The sequence below is a fragment of the Staurois parvus genome, unplaced genomic scaffold, assembly GCF_062004578.1.
Source record: "Staurois parvus isolate SC_StPar_1 unplaced genomic scaffold, SC_StPar_1.0 ptg000297l, whole genome shotgun sequence".
Classification (NCBI taxonomy): domain Eukaryota; kingdom Metazoa; phylum Chordata; class Amphibia; order Anura; family Ranidae; genus Staurois; species Staurois parvus.
The window spans coordinates 3,984,742-4,005,793 of NW_028318093.1; the positions used below are offsets into that span (position 1 = coordinate 3,984,742).

The 21,052-nt window shown below is 42.3% G+C and overlaps 1 protein-coding gene across 3 annotated transcripts in view; it reads right to left on the minus strand.

Annotated features, from left to right (window-relative positions):
- Positions 1 to 21,052, minus strand: part of TRRAP (transformation/transcription domain associated protein) — a 236,450-nt gene that overhangs the window by 134,470 nt on the left and 80,928 nt on the right. For all 3 annotated transcript variants that reach the window (XM_089682734.1, XM_089682733.1, XM_089682735.1), the window contains 11 exons: positions 20,675 to 20,845; positions 19,505 to 19,686; positions 19,210 to 19,408; positions 15,199 to 15,327; positions 14,818 to 15,084; positions 12,962 to 13,168; positions 12,636 to 12,791; positions 10,617 to 10,751; positions 10,356 to 10,466; positions 7,894 to 8,040; positions 3,526 to 3,739 (listed from right to left, as the gene is read on the minus strand). In XM_089682734.1, coding sequence (XP_089538860.1) covers positions 3,526 to 3,739; positions 7,894 to 8,040; positions 10,356 to 10,466; positions 10,617 to 10,751; positions 12,636 to 12,791; positions 12,962 to 13,168; positions 14,818 to 15,084; positions 15,199 to 15,327; positions 19,210 to 19,408; positions 19,505 to 19,686; positions 20,675 to 20,845 — 1,918 coding nt within the window. The remainder of the gene's footprint in view (positions 1 to 3,525; positions 3,740 to 7,893; positions 8,041 to 10,355; positions 10,467 to 10,616; positions 10,752 to 12,635; positions 12,792 to 12,961; positions 13,169 to 14,817; positions 15,085 to 15,198; positions 15,328 to 19,209; positions 19,409 to 19,504; positions 19,687 to 20,674; positions 20,846 to 21,052) is intronic.

Below are 21,052 nucleotides of genomic sequence, written 5' to 3' on the forward strand. Positions count from 1 at the left end.
GACAATGGGTCCAAGGATTTCGTCTCGATGCCTAATGGCAGTCAAGGTGCCATTGTCTAGCCTGTAGAGGCCTGTGCGTCCCTCCATGGATATGCCTCCCCAGACCACCACTGACCCACCACCAAAACAGTCATCCTGAACGATGTTACAGGCAGCATAACAGCATAACATTCTCCACGGCTTCTCCAGACCCTTTCACGTCTGTCTCATGTGCTTAGGGTGAACCTGCTCTCATCTGTGAAAAGCACAGGGTGCTAGTGGCAGACCTGTCAATTCTGGTGTTCAATGGCAAATGCCAATCAAGCTCTATGGTGCCGGGCAGTGAGCACAGGGCCCACTAGAGGATGTCGGGCCCTCAGGCCACCCTCATGTAGTCTGTTTCTGATTGTTTGGTCAGAGACGTTCACACCAGTGGCCTGTTGGAGGTCATTTTGTAGGGCTCTGGCAGTGCTCATCCTGTTCCTCTTTGCACAAAGTAGCAGATAATGGTCCTGCTGATGGGTTACGGACCTTCTACGGCCCTGTCCAGCTCTCCTAGAGTAACTGCCTGTCTCCTAGAATCTCCTCCATGCTCTTGAGACTGTGCTGGGAAAAACAGCAAATCTACTGGCAATGGCACGTATTGATGTGCCATCCTGGAGGAGTTGGATTGCCTGTGCAACCTCTGTAGAGTCCAAGTATTGCCTCATGCTACCTGTAGTGACACTGACCCTAGCTAATTGCAAAACTAGTGAAAAACAGTCAGAAAAGAGGAGTAGGGAAAAAAAATGTCAGTGGCCTCCACCTGTAAAACCATTCCTGTTTTGGGGGTCATCATATTGTTGCCCATCTAGTGCACCTGTTAATTTCATTAACACCAAAGCAGCTGAAACTGATTAACAACCCCCTCTGCTACTTAACTAACCAGATCAATATACCAGGAGTTTAATCAACTTGATGCTATACTCTGCTTAAAAAGTGTTCCTTTACGTTTTTGAGCAGTGTATTATTTTCAATTTCTACCAAGGCTCCTATATACTTCCTCTTCAATCCTGGGATTATATCTACCCTCGTCATCAAATAAACGTAATGATAAAACTAACCCTGCATTAGAATAGGACTTATGGTTTCTACCACGGCCTCCACATACTTCCAATTCACTCCTCACATTAAACTTTCAGACAAATGTGAAGTTAACATTGTGTATTCAGCCTGTCATGGGCTCTTTAACATATTGTCCAGTTATTCTACAAAGCTATAATTTATGCTGTGCCGTTAACAATCCATTGAACCTCTAATGTTTCATATCCCCAGTAGTATGCTCTGCTTGCAAATAACCGGGAGCCAAAACAGAAAAATTATACCATTCTCCATCCTAGCAAAGTAATTAAGAATAATGTATGTTTAGAAAGACAAGGACCTTACAATTACCTACAGCTAAAACCACTTACATGCAGGTAAATAACTCTCCTCTTTAATTTCCCTCTTGTTTCAAAATCCGTTGGCGTGGGGGGGTTAACAATGTTTAACAGCGAAAAATTGCATTTGCCATAAAAATGATTTAAAATTATGAAACTGGTTTTGCATGCCATTTGGGGAAATGCTCACAGTCAAAGAAATCACTCGCTGTAAGAGGATTACAAACGCAATCACAAAGTGAGCACTGAAACAAAAGGAGGAGGATGAATACTTTGTGAAAAGGGCACTTGTTCCTTCCACGTGAGTATTGTAGTCCATTTTAGTAGACACAATGGGGGCCTGTCTGAATATTAAGTCATTACTGAGAATTAACCAGACAGCTAAATTGAAGATTTAGGAAAACCACCAACTCCAAGAGACAGAGGGGACGGGCTGAATAGACTTGCAAGCTGTGATCTGTTACAACACACCTTATTCTCACTGTAGCCTCTCTGTGTTAATTAAAGGTTAGGTGCTGTGCAAACCACTAATCCATCTATTTTAGGAGTATCTGTAGCCCATTAAAATGAAGGACGGCTACCATATCAAAGGTCATACATGCTGCACCTTGAGCAAACCCTTTCCAAAAGCTTATCAGCACTGAAGCATCCAGCTTGGTACAACAAATCTTTTCCAATGAGCACCAGGGGAAAGCTTAGAGCATAGTAGAAGCACACACTGAGATGCTACCTTGTCACACTCTAGCCCACCAGAGGACGCTTAAAGCACATGCTTAAAAATGATGCTGTGTTGTGGCACGCATGCCATCCGGATAGCGCTTACAGGATTGGTCCAATCAAGTCCGCCTATCAGTTTTTCAGGCACATGAGATCAGACCCTCCATTCTCCTCTATGGAGCGACTAATGTATACGGGCTAGTGTCTGTTTACACCTGCCTACCTCCAACCTGATCTGCTAAAAACAGAAAGGGATCCATTCTCCTCCACCTGGGCGGATCAGAGGGCAGCAGTCGGGTGTTACATCTGGCCAACCATACAGCAGAGCAGGCTGTGTCCGCTCCGAATATGCAGAGTGGACACGGATCTGTCATCTGCCCATTCTGGTCAGCAGGGGATCAGAGGACAGATCACCACCCTGAGCAAGCAGATTCCACCCATGTGAAAGGGGCCTTACTGCAAACAGAAGTATACACTGATATACTTATTTGTGGTACTCCTGCCCACCAGGGGGTGATTAGGCCACAGTGAAAACACACACATACAGAGGTGTGGCTTTGTAATACTCATGCTCACTATGGGGGGCACTTAGACCACAGCAGAGATGCCTTAAAGCCCTAAATCAATTAGCCTGTTTCTGAAGATAATAGGAAAGGAACAGCCACTTCTTTATTTATTTTTGCTGTTGTGATCAGACTTCCTGTTGGAAGGTAGCTACAATCATTCTCCATGGTCCCACTGTTTCTACCTAGCTACCTTCTTTTGCTCACTTCCAAGCTAGACTAAGTTCTATGGGATTTGTAGTGCCCACAGCACGTACAACCAGCGTGTACTGCTCATTAGAAACAAACAGAAGGAGGATAGGTTTGGAAACTCACAGAGGATGTTACAAGGAAGCAGAAAAACACAGTAGGAAATTATTTAACGAACAACAGATTAAAGGGTCATTAAGTAGTGGATGTGTGTTGTTTAATTTGAAGAAACAGGATAAAATTTAGTGAAACTAAGGCCCCTTTCACACTGGTGGTCCCTGATTTGATCAGCAAGAGATCTGTCTGCTGATCCCCTGCTGATTAGAAAAGAGCAGGCAGATGAACCATCCCTGTCTGCTCAGTTTCTGCAGAATGGAAATGGACAGAGGTCGCTCTGCTCTATGGGCGGCATGGTATAAAACAGACTCGACTGTCCTTTTACCCCAAACTGCCCTCTGATCTGTACCACGTAGTCAGAGCAGGAAAGAACCCCTTCTGTTTTTTTTCAGTAGGCTGGATTAAAGGTAATGATTGTAAAAGACAAAATGGGTGCAGGCATGTGTATAAGCATCTCCAAATAAGAGCCTCCTGGGATTCCCAAACAGCTGTGTTACAAAGATAAATAGGCACTCATGAAAAGCAAGATAAAATAAACATACTAGGCTCAGTAGGAAAAATGCTCATCAGCCGGGATAGCAATGTATGGACTGCTCGCAGGACCTTGGTGTTCCCACACGTCATGCACGCAGAAATTCCCCTCTGCAGAGGTTTAAAGCTGCTGAGAATGGCTGGGTTCTGCAGAACAGTGAGCAGGAAACTCAACACCTCCAGTCCGGTACAGATGTTAGCAAAATTCGCTTGTGCAGGCTGTTCCTGGAGAAAAAAAAATAACCACAATCTTAATATTGCACCTTTTAAGGTGAACATACAAATAAACGAAACTTTAACATGCAAGAAAGTGATTGCTAAAAGGCTACATTTTGAAGATTACCTGAAAGGAGGACCTAATCTCAGAAGGACAGGTCCCCTGAAGTCATTAAATTGGTTGTAAACACTTACATACACCCAGTGAAGTGACTGGTCTCAGGTGATACACAGAGAAAAAACAAATCCCCCTACACAGTCTTCTCTACATCCGTTTAAAGTGCAGAATTTATACAGATTTTCTTAGAGTTCAGAAAAAAAGTGGACAGCTGAAGTTACAATCTACAGAACTCAATGAGGGGAGCTCAGAGAACTGATTGGGAGGGGAAAAGCCAAAACCCCCTCCACACAGGTCACAGGAACAGAGCTGAGGCTGTCAATCTGTTGAAGATCCCTCCCCCATCACCATTTTTCTCTTGCTGTCAGGAAAACTTGTCAGAAGTGATTCATGCTAATAGCAGAGGAACAAGGCATCAGACAGAAATTACACTTAGTGCTCTGGATTGAGACAAGTACACACTATAGAAGGATATGCTTTGTTCATATTTCATGTCTGAGGTTTATAATCACTTTAATAGTCTTTCCTACCCCCAGTCAGGGGATACCTGCAACAGGAGACTGGTGCCCTATGCCAGCCGACAAACCAGGAAAACATGGGGTTCTTCTCTTGCGAGTTTGATGTGTCGCACAAAGTGTAACGCACACCTACATGCAGAGGCCTCTCCTCTACGTCTGGTGGTTACTAGTTGACAGAAATGGCTTGGAGAACACAAAAAGGGCACACATATTCTCTTGGTGGTAAAGACACAGCAAAATCTGTCCAACAGAGACCAAACTAGAAGATCTGCTCAAGGTGTGATCCTACAAAGTAGAGGGAACAATCTTGTTTTGGAAGACCAGAAGTCAGTCTGGGAGATGATACCACAAGGAGAGAAGCCCAGGGAGCAGAATCCTTAACAGCCACCTGGAAATGGATGAGTGGATACAACAGGGACTACCTGAGCAATCTGGGCAGATACTGTATATGTTAGACTGGTCAGAATCTACATTTTGGCAGATATGCTAGACTGCTCAGAAACTAAATCACAATAGCAGGGAAAGTGGCTTAGGTAGACTTAGCAGAATAACAAATCTTTTGGTAGGTATAATACTACACATACATGTATTTGTGTACATGTGTTGTTTCGCCATTTGTCTGGTGTTTCACTTTAATTAAGAGACTGTTTGTGCCTAGGTGGCTCGCTAGGATGGCTCACTGAGATAAAAGCTTACTGCCCATTGTCAGGTTTGGATAGTAATCATTATTGATTTAGCATTGAATTAATCAGCATTAGCTTCATAATAGGTCTGAATCTCACAATAAAGAGAAATGTAATTTGAAAGCAAGACTGCAAAATATTGCAATTTTAACACTCAATAATGTCACACAAAAAAAAGAAAAAATAATACATGAATTCATATAATGGCCAATTGTTTCTTGAGCATAAAACATTTTCACGTGGCTAAATTGCACTTGCTGGAGAAATCAGAGAAGGGATTTGTGCAGCTAATTATAAGGAGCTTGTTATGTATGAAAATCAATGGATGAACAAATGAAAAAGCTTCTCAGAGGGTGCATGCTAATGGCTGCTGTTTCTACTATGGTATTTTATTACTGCTGCCGCCATAGAGGTGAAAAAAATGTTTGCCTGGACAATAAAGTTTTGATTTTGTTCCCCAGCCAATGTCTTTCCCTGGAAAGTCAAAGAACCATGTAATAAAATACAGCAAGTCCTGATCCTCCTATGCACTTTACTGCAGTGTGGTACAATTGCAGTGCACATCATTACCTTACTTCTATCAACAACAAGAATGAATGAAGACATAATGGATGGGATGTGAATCCTAACACTAGCAGGGTGCCAGATGAGGATTTGAAGGTGTTAAGTTTCTCTTAATGAATGGCTGAGGTAAATCAGATGGGGCTTTAACTCACAAAATGGTGAATTTTCAGTTTTAAAGTACGAATATAAAAAAAAAAGATTAAACATACACCAGATGTTAAAGGCCAAGTTCACATTTTGGGAAAAAATACATTATCGCACATATTTTTGCAAGAAAAAAAAAAAAGATTATTTTTTTTCCTCAGGAGCTTGATCGGTGGATCAAGGGTGCAATGCCAGGCTCCTGCAGACAAGCCTGTACGTCCCATACAGGCTTAGCTGTTTCCAAGCTGCAGGGCTTGTGCTTGAACTATAGTATGAGAGCTCATAAGCACCTTTGCAGTTCATTGAGAACTACAAGCTGTCAGCCACAATGGCTGATGGTATTTGTAGGTCTGTCATTCACAGGTCGCTGTGAATGTATGACGCAGCTGTTTGGGATGAAACCCGCACAGCCACACTATTTTAAATGTGACAGAGGGTGTGGGGAGAAAATCCCCTGCCTGCTGTCACAAGAAGACGACGAACTTGAGGGTGCAAGGGAGAGGTCTGGAACACGTTACACCCAAATTACTGTATGTGTAACATGTAACATGGTCTGAAAGGTGAACTTATCCTTTAACCCTAACCAGATGACATTTGGTTTGTTAAAGCATTGTGTGCAACTGCCATGTTCTCTCTTTTTTTTTTGTAGAACATACTGTTCAACTTTTCACCCTTTGCTGAATCTCAGTGCTGCTGATCTCCTACGGCCACTTGTTTTCTACATGCTTGCAGTGGCATTTGTATGCATTTTATTTTAAACCAGAATCAGACCAGAACAATACCAAAATATAAGGTTACAGTTTTATTATTTTAACCACTAGCCTACAGGGCAGTTATACCCCCTACCAGCCCAGGCCAATTTTCAGCTTTCAGTGCTGTCGCACTTTGAATGACAATTGCACGGTCATGCAACACTGTACCCATATGAAAATTTTATAATTTTTTTGTGACAGATTGAACTTTATTTTGGTGGTATTTAATCACCTCTGGTTTTTTTATTTTTTCTTAAACAAACCAAAAACCAGTGAAAATTTAGAAAAAAAAAATCGTTTTTGTTATAATAATTTTGTAAATAAGCGATTTTTCTCCTTCACTGATGGGCGCTGAAAGGTGGCACTGATGAGGAGGCACTGGTAGGTGGCACTGATGGGCACTGACAGGCATCACTGATGGGCACTGAAAGGAAGCACTCATATATGACACTGAAAGGCGGCACTGACTGGCACTGTTACGTGGCACTGTTAGGCAGCACTGACTGGCACTGATAGGCGGCACTGACTGGCACTGATAGGTGACACTGAAAGGCAGCTCAGATGGGCACTGATATGTGGCATTGATGTGCACTGGTAGGCACTGAAATGTGGCACTGGCAGGTGGCATGGATGAGCACTGACAGGTGGCACTGCTGGGGCTACACTGATCATCAGGGCACACTGATCATCAGTACTCTGATGATCAGTGTACATGTACCCTCCGAGTAATGCCAATTACCGACTCTCCTCTCGAGCTGTCAGCGTGACAGCTCATGAGGAGAGAAATGCTGATAACTGGCATTTCCCTGTTTACATGTGATCAGCTGTGATTGGACACAGCTGATCACATGACCGAGCCGAGATCTTCGGCTCTTTCCGTTGATCGGTGATCCGCTGTGTCCGGGGGACACATCGCACCACCGATCGACGCTGCGTGCTCCCGGATCCACGCATGCGGAGTTAGAATGGGACGACGTCATATGACGTCGTCCCAGCACGAGAGAACCGCCTTGCGCCCGTCATTGTACTATATGGCGGACGGGAGGCGGTTAAAGGTCGTTGTGACCTTACAGCAACTATTCTTTTATAAAATGTTGTTAAGAAACCCTAAGTTACATATGGGCAAATTCCAAAATTAAAAAACGGATGGTAAATACAGCAACACATTGTTTTATTTAATATACAGATTGCTGATTTACTTAAAGGGGGGATTTATTTATAGAGAAGTGAATTTGACCGTCATCAAACATTCGTTGCTGGTGAATTTTCCTGGTGCATGTGCTTTATTAATGGAGATTGATTCAACGATAGTAAAGTTTTTGTGAAAGTCATATTCACATTCATTTGCCCCTAATATTCAAGGTGTGTAATGCAGTGTACTTACAACTGTCATAAGAAGCTTATCAAACCACTGGAGTTTCAGCTCAGATTTGGGCCACATATCGGCACGCAGTGCAGTTTTCAGAAGGTTGACACAGCGACGAGATAGAAGCTCTCCAGGAGAACCAGCTGTGTTTGAATTGTCATTCACCTACATTAGCAGAATAAAAGGAAGAAAGGTAAGCTTGCCAAGTTATCATAAAGAAACCGAAATGCATAACAATATATTTTGACATTGCAGTTAAAAACCGAGAATTTAAAGGATTTCCACTACAAAAAAATTGGAAGAACATTCAAATTTCATGAACTTTATGTCCTAGAAAGGAAATACTGTAGAACAGAACTTGCCTCTATCCGGTCCTCTGAGTGTTATTCCTCCCACTGATACTAACAAGGAGGCAACATTTCTTCCCTTAGCACCAACTATGGGGCATTTTTCCTCCCACTGACACCAATGATGGGGCACAATTCCTCCCACTGATATAAACAATTAGGTACTATTCCTCCAACTAATACGAAGGATGGGGAACTATTCCTCCCACTAATACCAATGAGGGGGCACTATTTCTCCCATTAATATCAAGAATGGGGCACAATTCCTCCAACTAATACCAAGGATGGGGCACTATTCCTCCCACTGACACCAATGATGGGGTACTTTTCCTCCCCCTGACACCAATGATGGGGCACTATTCCTCCCCCTGACACCAATGATGGGGCACTATTCCTCCCCCTGACACCAATGATGGGGCACTATTCCTCCCCCTGACACCAATGATGGGGCACTATTCCTCCCCCTGACACCAATGATGGGGCACTATTCCTCCCACTGACACAAATGATGGGGCACTATTCCTCCCACTGACACAAATGATGGGGCACTATTCCTCCCACGGACACCAATGATGGGGCACTATTCCTCCCCCTGACACCAATGATGGGGCACTATTCCTCCCTCTGACACCAATGATAGGGCACTATTCCTCCCCCTGACACCAATGATGGGGCACTATTCATCCCACTGACACCAATTATGGGGCACTATTCCTCCCACTGACACCAATGATAGGGCACTATTCCTCCCCCTGACACCAATGATGGGGCACTATTCCTCCCCCTGACACCAATGATGGGGCACTATTCCTCCCTGACACCAATGATGGGGCACTATTCATCCCACTGACACCAATTATGGGGCACTATTCATCCCACTGACACCAATTATGGGGCACTATTCATCCCACTGACACCAATAATGGGGCCAGATTCCTCCAACTAATACCAATGATACATTATTCCTCCTTCCACTGACAACATGCACTGTAATTTTTTTCACTCCTACTGACACTGTGACACTTTCTAGTCCCTCTGGCCATTCAGGCTCTCCTGAAGAACAGTAAACCGGCCCTATGTTTAGAAAGTTTGGAGACCCCTGCTATAGAAGGTCAGGAAACTGTGCTCATGGAGGTCATCACATCTATAACCACTTAAAGTGGAACTACACTGCATTTGAGCAGCACAAACCGAAAACGCTAAAGTGGTTGTACAGGGTGAAGGCTTTTTACCTTCATGCATTCTATGAATGAAGGTAAAAAACCTTCAGTGTGCAGCTACGCTCGCAGCCCCCCAATACTTACCTGAGCTCAATCGTCATCCAGCGCTGTGCACAGGAACCTCGGCACTCCCAAGTCTCTCTCTCCTCATTGGCTGAGATAATCCAACAGGAGCCATTAAATTCCGCTGCTCTCAATCACAACCAGTGAGGAGGGAGCGGGGGCAGGACTGAGCCACACTCTGTGTGTCCCATAGTCACAAAGAGCTGACTCGGGAGCTAGCATGCACGAGTGCCCCCCCAACGCAAACGGGAGGGGTCAAACACGCTGGTGGAAGACCCAAGAAGAGGAGGATCGGGGCTGCTCTATGCAAAACTAATGCACAGAGCAGGTAAATATGTTTGTTATTTAAAAAAAAAAAAAAAAAACTTTTAGAACCACTTTAACTCATTTTTCATATTCAAAGCAAACTCCCCCATCCATCCATGTCTCCATGCTTCATTTTTCTGAGAAATCACTTTGAAAAACACCCTCTAGCATTTCTGGCCGTAGCCATCTTGAGTAAGGGCAAATGAAATGGAATCCATCTACCCTTAGCTCGGGCATGCAGGCAGAAGGGTGTGCTTAGCTAAGAAAAGCCCTCCTCCCCTCCTGAAGACTCCTGGGATGTAGGACATCATTTGCCTAGCCCTGGAAAGCAGGACTTAACTAAACAAATGTAAAAAAAAAAAAAAGTTTAACACAATATCCTTTCCTATCTATTTACTAATGCTAACAGCATAAGGACTAAAAATAGCATTCATGAAGCCCTAGTTATCAAACATATAATTGAAATCCCACACACTTTTGCTTAAAACACAAAAAAATACCAAAAAAACAATACGCAACATTCCCCATATGCTGAACTGTGTACCTGGCATGCAATTCTAATGAGGAAATTGACCACGGTGTCTGTATGCTGCTTCTCAATGGGTTTAGTAATGACAGCATCTGCCCCCGGGAGGGACTGGCTGCGGCCGAACACCTGAAACGAAAACAGGCAAGTAAAATCCGGATCAGGGTTCCAAAACAGGACACAAATCCCAGGATATTCCAGGTGAAGCCAAACAGATCAACAACATCAACAAAGGAGTCTCGAGAGAATATAATAAAACTGCAAGTAAAACAGGCTTACCGTGCTGATTCCCCCTGTAGCTGTTCTGAAACGCTTCACCTCCTGGCTGGCATCGACGGTCATACTCCTCTTCACACCACCTGCACCTGAGCTTCCACCTTCGCCACTGCCATTTGCGTCCATGTCAGAATCAGGCTGGGGGAAGCAAGAATTAGAGAGTTATTTAGCTCTACTAAAAGAAAAAAAAAATCTAGAAAAGCACTTTGTATTAAAACAGGGTAACATGCTAAAATGTAAAACATTCTCAATAGGTTGCGAAGGATTTGCGGTTTGTTTTTGTGCCTGCTAATAGTGTCCTCTGCATGTCCCTTCTTTCCTACTGTCACACACTGGGCTTATTTTCGGTTAATCCTGCAGGCAAATCTAGGCAGGGAAAAGAAGTCACTAGTGTTATGAGAACTTCTCTTAGCAGCCTGGAGGCGGTAGGTAGCTGTAATGCACACAGGTACAGCACAGGCTAGTTAAAATTATATTAATAATTCCAATCTATTCTAACAGCTGAAGTGTTGTGTTCGAATTATATCCTTATGACATGCTTTTCTCAGTATTTGAATATAAAGGGCAGCTAATAGGCAGTTTAGAGATTTTCTATACCAGAAGCTTAGAATAATGAGTCATGCAAGCCCCACTTAATTTAAAAGGTAACGGAATGGTCAATAAAGTGGGTGGAAGAAAAGAAAATTGCTAAATTTCCTCATTAACACAGTCAGTGCTATTGTATTCTGCCAGGGGGTGGGGGGGCTGGTAGAACACAATGATTACTGTCAGTGGCTATAGCCGCTGGCAGTAATTGCATGCAGAATAATTTGACAGGCTGGTTGTGTCCAAGTCCATCGATGGATCAACTTGGGAACAAATCAGCCTGCCCATACATGGATCGATGTTTGAAACATCTGAATTTTCAATCCATGTATGGCCGGCTTTAGTCTTCCTCCTGATCTATATGGTAAACTACCCATTCAAGCTGCTACTTACCTCAGAACAACTACAGCATGCTATAAGCACTGGCTTTATGTACTCTTTCCGCAATCTATTCAGACACCTGGTTGCCAATGTGTAGTGAGCAGTCATAGACTTGCACAGTCCAAACACAAGTAAATTGCAGAGCTGGATACAGATTTTCAATGGGTCAGTCAGATTATTACTGGGGCACACCACAAAATGGGGACACCCCTTTTGTGAAATAGGAAGTGGAGACCAGATATGAAAATCCATGTATATACAGTCCAATGCAGGGGCGGACTGACAACTCATGGGGCCCCTGGGCAATAGGGGATCATGGGGCCCGTGTCCTTGCCCAAGCTCAAAAAAGCCTATAAAAAAGGTACCAGGGGCATCTCATGGGGCCCCCTACTGACCCGGGGCCGTCGGGCAGTGCCCGAGTTTCCAAATGGTCAGTCTGCCCCTGGTCAAACGCCAGCACAAAACACATGTCCAAGAGTCCTAAGATTTATTGATAAAACTGATTCATAGCAGTAAATATCTACTGCATTTTGGGGGCCAAACAGACTCCCTCTTTATCAGATCTTAGGAATTTTGACTGTGCTTAAATGAACTCAGATGGTCTCCCAACATTTTTGTGTCTCAGAAAATGGTCCTGTGCAAGTCTATGTATATAGAGAGTGGAAAGCACAAGTTCAAAGTTTCAATACAATTAGTTCATAACAGAAGAGGTGGAGTTTCAGAAAGTGGAGTCAGTACAGGAATCACTGCTTGAAGGCAGCAAGGTACCATGGGACATGTAGTCCTTAGAAAATGAACACAAACAGCAGAAGGGAAGCTGCAAAGCATGCAGGGAATCCAAGAAGTGTTGGAAAGAGCTGGCCAGTAGACAGGCATCACTGCCAACATGAAAGGAGATTTTTCAAGTAAGCTTATAGTGGATTCTCAAAAATAACTATTATTTGTATTGCTCTTACAATGCTGATGTTGTAAAGGAAAAGTATGCTTTGGCCATAGAATTCCTTTAATGTTTGACATCACTTCAGATTCTTCAAATTACAAACCCACAACACATACCTGATCTTTTAACCTCTGCAGTTCCCATTTGATGACCACCTCTGCTAGATCAACAGCCAGCTTCCTCTGCTCGATGGTAACACTGGGAGTGAAGCCCAAGCGCTGCATTGCACTGACCATATGCTGCACAAGACTATGCCGCACCGGATAGTAAACCTGTAAATAATAGGATCAATCACACCTTACAAAATATTTTAAATGCAAGAAACATTTTTTTTTATTTTTATAGCTGAAAGTAGCAAAGCAGACAATGCAATGGACCCCTTTGTGCTCAATCACATAAGAAATTCTGTTTTACTAACCTACCAGTTTTATGAACTGCTCACCTTAAAATGCTGTACAATTAAATGCAGAATGTGCACCAACTGGGGGACCGTGTGTCCTTCCTCGACAATTATCTTTCTTGTCCAGTGTGTAAGCATCTGATGTCCATCCTCCATGCGGGCTGGAACTGCTGGAGTCAGGATGGCCATGGCTTGGCGGACAATTGCTCGTGCTTCCATTGCATGTGCCTTCAGGAGACTGTGGAAAACCTGAAAAGAAAAAAAAAAAAAAACCCCATGAACATACACAGACAACAGTCAGAAAGGGAGGGGAGAAAGAACTGATGTTATCATTTCACTGTGCTTTTATTCAACTATTAAAGTGTCGCAACTCTGCGGAAATAGACTATTTTCAGGTAGCACTCATGTGATCATAACACAAGGCTTTAATTGCTATACTTCATGGCAAAACATATGCTAATACTTTAGAAGATATGACGACAAAAATAATAAGCAGCAGTTTTGTCAATAAGCAGGATATGTAGTTCATTTACAAAATAAGCTGCCACCTAGGGCTTAATTCACATAATGTGTACTACAGAATACTACCATGCGAGGACCATGTTTATCCAAATGGGGATGCACAGATGTTCAGTGCATCCCAGTGCAGAAAAGCCCATTGATGTCAATTAGGATGCAGTGGCTGCATGGATGCAGACATTGCTTTAAGTTTGACATCCGTGCAGGTGCATGGCCCCAAACGCAGATAGTGTGTATTCAGGGCCATGCACCTGCACAGATGTCAGATTGGGAGCAGCATCTTTGTTCATGCAACCATTGCATCCCAATTGACATCAATAGGGATGCATGGAACACCTGTGCATCCCTGTGCGGGTAAACAGGGCCCTTGCACGGGCATACATTGTAGCATGCCCAGCTTTAGTAAGACCTATCTAATATAAAAATTGGCTAGGTCACCTACTAAGGGTCTCCTGAATGCTAGACGTAATGTTTATAAGGGCGGACCTATTTGCTGATGAAGTCATTGGTACATTGGAGTTTGTGCTGACCTGGACTACACAGAGCTCTGCTGCAGAGTATGCTGCAAAGCATGCTGGTTTTTAGAGCAATATTCTATTTTATCATGCGAATATATATATCATTGCTATCTCAATAAAAGTATGGCAGTGAGCACTATCATTTTCTTCTCTGTTTTTTGCGTATCTGCTTGATGTGATGTGTGGAGGAGTGGTGGTGGAAAATTATAACTGGAGAACAAGACATCATGATTAATCATTTATAGGAAAAATGCTTATTTGACCTCTTATGAAATTTAGGAGTCATAACTGGAGGTGAGCAGATTTATAGATCACTGGGTGGAATGCTCTCCTTTCACTACGTGGGGGAACACCATCATGGAGGTTTTTGGTATTGGTGATAAAACTGCTGCAGATCTCCTTCTATTTGTTGAATTCTACTTCACTAAGGATTTACTTATATCATACTGTTCATGTTAATAATGGAAATATTTGGCACTGATCTCCTATCAGTTGGATCCTATTTCACGAAGGACATACTTCTATTTCCTCTTTCTCCCTGATTGGTATTGTGTATAATTTTGTGTTGGTTTGAAGATCACATGTTAATTGCTAATATATTCTGTTCGTTTGAAAATATTTGAAAGTTATGAGAGAGTGATAGTTCTCACTTGTTTGGGTAGTGCTGCATGATTTCAGATCATCTATACATAGGCAATAATTTGACATACTGCACTTCATTTACAAGGCAAAGTAAGCAAAGTGGATTATGCCATTAACATCTTTCTTTCGGGCAAGTGCCAGGTGAAGGCACAGGATGGGAGACAATGCAGCATCAGTTGAGATTTAGATTAACTATTCATAGTAAGACCAGATCTTCACCTGCAAAACAATCTTCTTGTGTATGGCAAACTTAGATATGATATGTGCGAGGAGTAGATGGCCGCTGTACTTGCATGCTGGATCTACACAAGCCTTAGAAAGCAGACATGGCCAAGCAAAGGTCATGAGTCGCCTCAGTTTGCTGTTGCGGTTTTTGTTGTTGTCATGGATATGATGAGGGGCATGTTCCACCAGAAGTGTGGCAAACTGCAAGAGGTAAATCCTGAGGGAGTCCAGCATGTCTGTCTGCTTCTCTGGGTCTAACACCTGCAAAAGAATAAAAGCACAAAGACCTGAGTGAAATCCAGGATGAATATCACACATACATGCCACTAAACACATCAAAAGCGTGTACAAAACACAGTAACTGCCTGAGGGTACCTTAGTAATAAAAACACTAGTGATGCTCTCCTGGTTATCTCCTTCAGGGTTTGGTGGGCCCAAGAGTTGTTCCCCTTCATTTTTCTCAAAGCTGTACAGAAATGCAGGATTCAGAATATGCTGCAGAACCTATGTAAAACAAAGCATTAAGATATTAAGAAGAAACATCAGAATTAAAATGGTTTTAAAAGCTGGATTTTTACCTTAATTCATTCTTTACATTAAAAAGGTAAAAAAAAAAAAAAAAAAACCTGAGTGCAGCTCCCCATAGCCCCTGCTTATACATACCTGAGCCTGACCTCGATCCAATGCTGTGCTCTCTCCCTCCTCATAGGCCCAGAGACCGCACAAGAGCCACTGGCTCCTTCTGCTATCAATCACAGCCAGTGTGCAGGAAGCCGGGGGCAGGGCCAAGCCACGCGCTGTTTATCTATGGACATACAGGGCAGGCTCAGGTGCAAATCCACACAAGTGCCCACATAGTAGGCGGCTGGGAGCCAGGAGCACAAGCAGGAATCCCCAGAAGAGAATTGGGGCTGCTATATGAAAAAGCATTACACTGAACAAGGAAGTATGTTTGTTATTTTTAAGAAATAAAATTTGATCCTTTACAATCACTTTAGGATCTGCCGTTGCATGGAGAAAGTAACTATCAATCCACTAGCAGAGTCTGAGTGATGTGTGAAATGTGTATTAAAGTGGGACTCCAATGAAAGGTATTTTCTTTAAGTTTAGTGTAAGTGGGACATGGATATCACACCCGGAAGTTTTTTTGTGTTGTAGTTTGTAGCCCTGTTTACGAGATTTATCCTTTGTGATTTTTCCAGGTGATGATGATAGGACATGAAGGTAAATCTCTAACAGGGATTTGGGGCAGTAATAAAATGCTGTGAAAGGTCCTATCATTTTTCACCAATGTACTAAAATAGATATTTCTACTGATGGCCACAGCCATAAGAGATTTCCACTTGCTTACTTTTCTGGCAATGTTGTCATTAGGACAGGACATAAGGGTTAATCTCTCCAGTGGGACAAACAGCTGTCAATACCTGACAGTTTTTAATCCCTCCCCCATGCCCAATTCCCCCAAAATGTTTTTTCACTGCTTAAAACAGTGTTAACGTAAAGAGAAAGAAGAACCTATGGTAAAAACTCAAAATCAAGTTTACTCTGACCAATTTAAGTTTCAGAAACATGATATCTGGTTACAATAGATCTGCACAAAACTGTATTCCAAAGCTTAACTCCAGGCTAAATTAATATTGTCTAATTACAATGGCCATGTGTGTTCTTACTTGAATCTTCATGTGTTTTGTTTTTCTTCCAAATCTATGCAGTAATCCAGTATGAAACAGCTCTTGAACTTTGCCTCTATTCAGAAGCTTCCTGTAATAAATGCTGCTCTCTTTTGCAGGGTCGCTGGTCTTGTATCCACCCCTTCAATAGTATTCTGTGGGTGGCCTGTAGTGGGTGGAACTGGTGGGTTCATCAGCTCCGCTCTCTGCACAGGCTATGTACAGCACAGTGATGTAATCACTGCTACTTCTACAAGCCAATATCCCAGTTTAAAAAAGCATTTGCTGCACACAAAGAAGATATAAAGGACGAGTTCACCTTTAAAAAAAACTAAATAAATAATAAATGCACATTTTGCAGGTAAAAAAATATGCATTTACTATTTATTTTTGTTTTGGGAGCCTGTAAAGCAGTGCATCAGCGATCAACAGATCGCTGGTGCCCCGCAGGACTCCTGTAGACCTGTCAGTGTATCTGTGTGCTTGTACCGTGTACGGGCAAGCAGATACTCAACAGCAGGAAGTCTAACTGAATTACCACAGCGCTCAACAGCACCGTGGTAGTTTATTGAGAACTACAAGCCGACAGCTACAAAAGCCGTTGGGACTTGTAGTCTTCCCATTCACAGAACACTGAATGGACAATGCGGCCAGGCAGGCAGAGACCTGCACGGCCCTGTTTTTTCAAAATTGTGACAGCTAGTGTGGGAAGAAGATCCCCTTCTAGATGTCAAAACAGGGGATCGGGGACCAGTCCTTTTGTAATATTGTTACATGTTACACCTTGAATATATTACAGTGGATATAAAAAAAAGTCTACACACCAGTTAAAATGTCAGGTTTCTGTGATGTAAAAAAAAAAAAAAAAAAGAGACAAAGATAAATAATTTCAGAACTTTTTCCGCCTTTAATGTGACCTGTAAACTGTACAACTCAATTGAAAAACAAACCAAAATCTTTTTTTTTTTTTGGGTGGGGGGGGGGGATGAGTAAACATAAAAAACTAGGATACTGTGGTTGCATAAGTGTGCACACCCTCTTATCACTGGGGATGTATCTGTGTTCAGAATTAAGCAAACACAATCAAAATCATATTAAAAAGGAGTCAGTACACACCTGTCATCATTTAACATGCCTCTGATTAACCCCAAATAAAGTTCAGCTGTTCTAGTAGGTCTTTCCTTACATTTTCTTACTCGCTTCCTACAGCAAAAGCCATGGTCCGGAGAGAGCTTCCAAGGCATCAGAGGGATCTCATTGTTAAAAGGTATAAGTCAGGAGAAGGGTACAAAAAAATTTCCAAGGCATTAGATATACCATGGAACACAGTGAAGACAGTCATCATCAAGTGGAGAAAATATGGCGCAACAGTGACATTACCAAGAAATGGACGTCCCTCCAAAATTGATGAAAAGACGAGAAGAAAACTGGTCCAGGAGGCTGCCAAGAGCCCTACAGCAACATTAAAGCAGCTGCAGGAATATCTGACAACCACTGGCTGTGTGGTACATGTGACAACAATCTCCCGTATTCTTCATATGTCTGGGCTATGGGGTAGAGTGGCAAGATGGAAGCCTTTTCTTACGAAGAAAAACATCCAAGCCCGGCTAAATTTTGCAAAAACACATCTGAAGTCTCCCAAAAGCATGTGGGAAAATGTGTTATGGTCTGATGAAACCAAGGCTGAACGTTTTGGCCATAATTCCAAAAGATATGTTTGGCGCAAAAACACCACTACACATCACCAAAAAAACACCATACCCACAGTGAAGAATGGTGGTGGTGGCAGCATTTGGGGCTGTTTTTCTTCAGCTGGAACTGGGGCCTTAGTCAAGGTAGAGGGAATTATGAACAGTTCCAAATACCAGTCAATATTGGCACAAAACCTTCAGGCTAGAAAACTGAATATGAAGAGGAACTTCATCTTTCAGCATGACAACGACCCAAAGCATACATCCAAATCAACAAAGGAATGGCTTCACCAAAAGAAAATTAAAGTTTTGGAATAACCCAGCCAGAGCCCAGACCTGAATCCAATCGAAAATCTGTGGGGTGATCCAAAGAGGGCTGTGACAGGAGATGCCCTCGTAATCTGACAGATTTGGAGTGTTTTTGCAAGGAAGAGTGGGAAAATATTGTCAAGATGTGCCATGCTGATAGACTCATACCCAAAATGACTGAGTGCTGTAATAAAATCAAAAGGTGCTTCAACAAAGTATTAGTTTAAGGGTGTGCACACTTCTGCAACCATATTTTAGTTTTTTTATTTTTACTTCCCTCCACCTAAAAGATTTCAGTTTGTTGTTCAACTAAGTTTTACAGTTTATACGTTACATTAAAGTTGGAAAAAGTTCTGAAATAATTTATCTTTGTCTCATTTTTTTACATCACAGAAACCGGACATTTTAACAGGGGTGTGTAGACTTTTTATATTCACTGTAATTATCCTTTCAATATCCTTTGAGGCTAATGAGGAATATATTTAAAAGAAATAATTTTTGCATGGTGTTTAACTTTAAAAAATATACTTGTATAACCCTCACTTAAACCTTATAGAAAGAATTGGGAAAATGCAGCATGTCTGTTTTCTCGCTGTGAATTTTGTTTGCCTATTCTCCAGGTCTTATACCCCTGCTGTGTCCACAAAATAATATTCAGATACAGTAAAATAACAATAAAAAAAGACCTATATTTTCAAAGTCTTATGGAAAGTCACCTTAGCTTTAAGCTCATCACCAAAGTTGGAATCATTAAACTCAACAAATCGGAAGAAGAGTGCTCTCTTCTGGGCAATGCTGTACGTCTTGGGAATCTCTTCCTCCATATACTCCTTCAGGAAGGTCATGTTGCATAGGAAACGTCCAGTAAAAGCCCGAAGGAGCTGGAAAAGCAGTTCAATGTCCCCAAAATTGCGTCTGCACAAATCAAAAAGGCAAAACCATTAGACTTGTCAGCACATTATACAGTCAGCTTTATATCATCTTTATCCGCACAAATCTGCAGACTCTTACTTGCAGTAGCTGAGCAAACAGAAGGCCAGAAGTTTGGGTTCTTTCCAGTTTGTTGCCACCATGTTGTCTTTCCGATGTCGCTCTTGAAAGGCATCGCTCACCCACACACGTCTTAAATGACTTACCAATGAATGCTGGTTGGCCAACCAGTTTTCATCATTCTTTACTATAATGCTAATTATCTAGAAAAGAAAAGCAAAGGAAATAAGTAAATTGACCTTTACTCGAATAAACTCTAAACAGTACAGACGAATAGTAAAAAGCCAACATTCACAGCTAACGTAGAATAGTGCAATAGTCACGTCACCGAAGTGAATTATTTATTTAGATTTTAACTAGTCTGTCACCATCACTTGATGAAATACAATTACCAACATGGCCTAGGAGCAATGAGCATAAGCAAAAGATTCCTGGATTTGACTATACTATGCAGCTTCTCTCTTTTCTCTCTTATTTTAGTAATGAGGTTTACAATTTTCAATTACATCACTAACAGCACCATTCAGGTTGAAATTGTAAGAGGTCTGAAAGTGGCGTTAAGAGTAGCCATACCCACTACAAGCTGATTGTTCTATACATATTACCTTTGTTTACCTTCCCTAAAAAGTCAGATACATTTTTGTCATTATTTTTGGTATTCAAAAGCTTGGGGTCTTAAAATAATAAAGGCAAATAAAAAAAAAAAAAAACACAAAAATATTTTACTTAGCTGCTCTATGCAGTGGTTTGATTCTCCTCTTCTGGGGTCCCCCATCGTCGCTCCTGGTCCCTCTCTTCCGCAGCATGCCCCCACAGCAAGCAGTCTGCCATGGGGGCACCCATGCAGGCTTGCTCCCGAGCCACTACTTTGTGTGCCCATTCACACACACAGAACTGTGGGCTCAGCCCCACCACCACCCCCTCGTTATTCTCATTGGCTCACTGGCTGTGATTGACAGCAGCAGGAGCCAATGGCTCCTGATATTATAAGAGATACCCTAGAAATCTCTATTTACTGTTCCTGCAGCTCTTACAAGTTTCCCAGCTGAAGTCAATGGTAACAGACGCAGGAGATGGGGAATGGCGGAAAGGAATTCATACACTAAATGCCCAAATATCCTTTGCCCAAGCCTAAATGAATAGCTCTGAGATGATTATTTTGTGCCCTTGATATAATAAGGCCCCACTTACCTTGATAGCCTGAAACTGCAAGTCAAGCCGCATTGTTGTGGTACTGGTGCTGGGAGAACCAGGCCTCACCGTGGCTTGTGTCACACCAGGCATTAGAAGGGTAATAAAACGGTTTGGATTAGCAGCCAGCACATCTCGTAATGGTTTTGCATCCTTGTGCTTTAAGAAGCTCTGTGGATGTAAAAAGAAGAAATTCTGAATTGCTACAAATGTTTTTCTCTCATATTTGCCATTTGTTCCCAGCCAGACAGTTGGCACTGCTAACAGTAAGAGGGGGAAACAGAGAAGTAATATCACATGAGCACCTTCTAGTCTCTCACCTTAACCACTAAGGCATTTGTGCAAGAATCATAATGATGATCTCTAGCAGTCAACAGG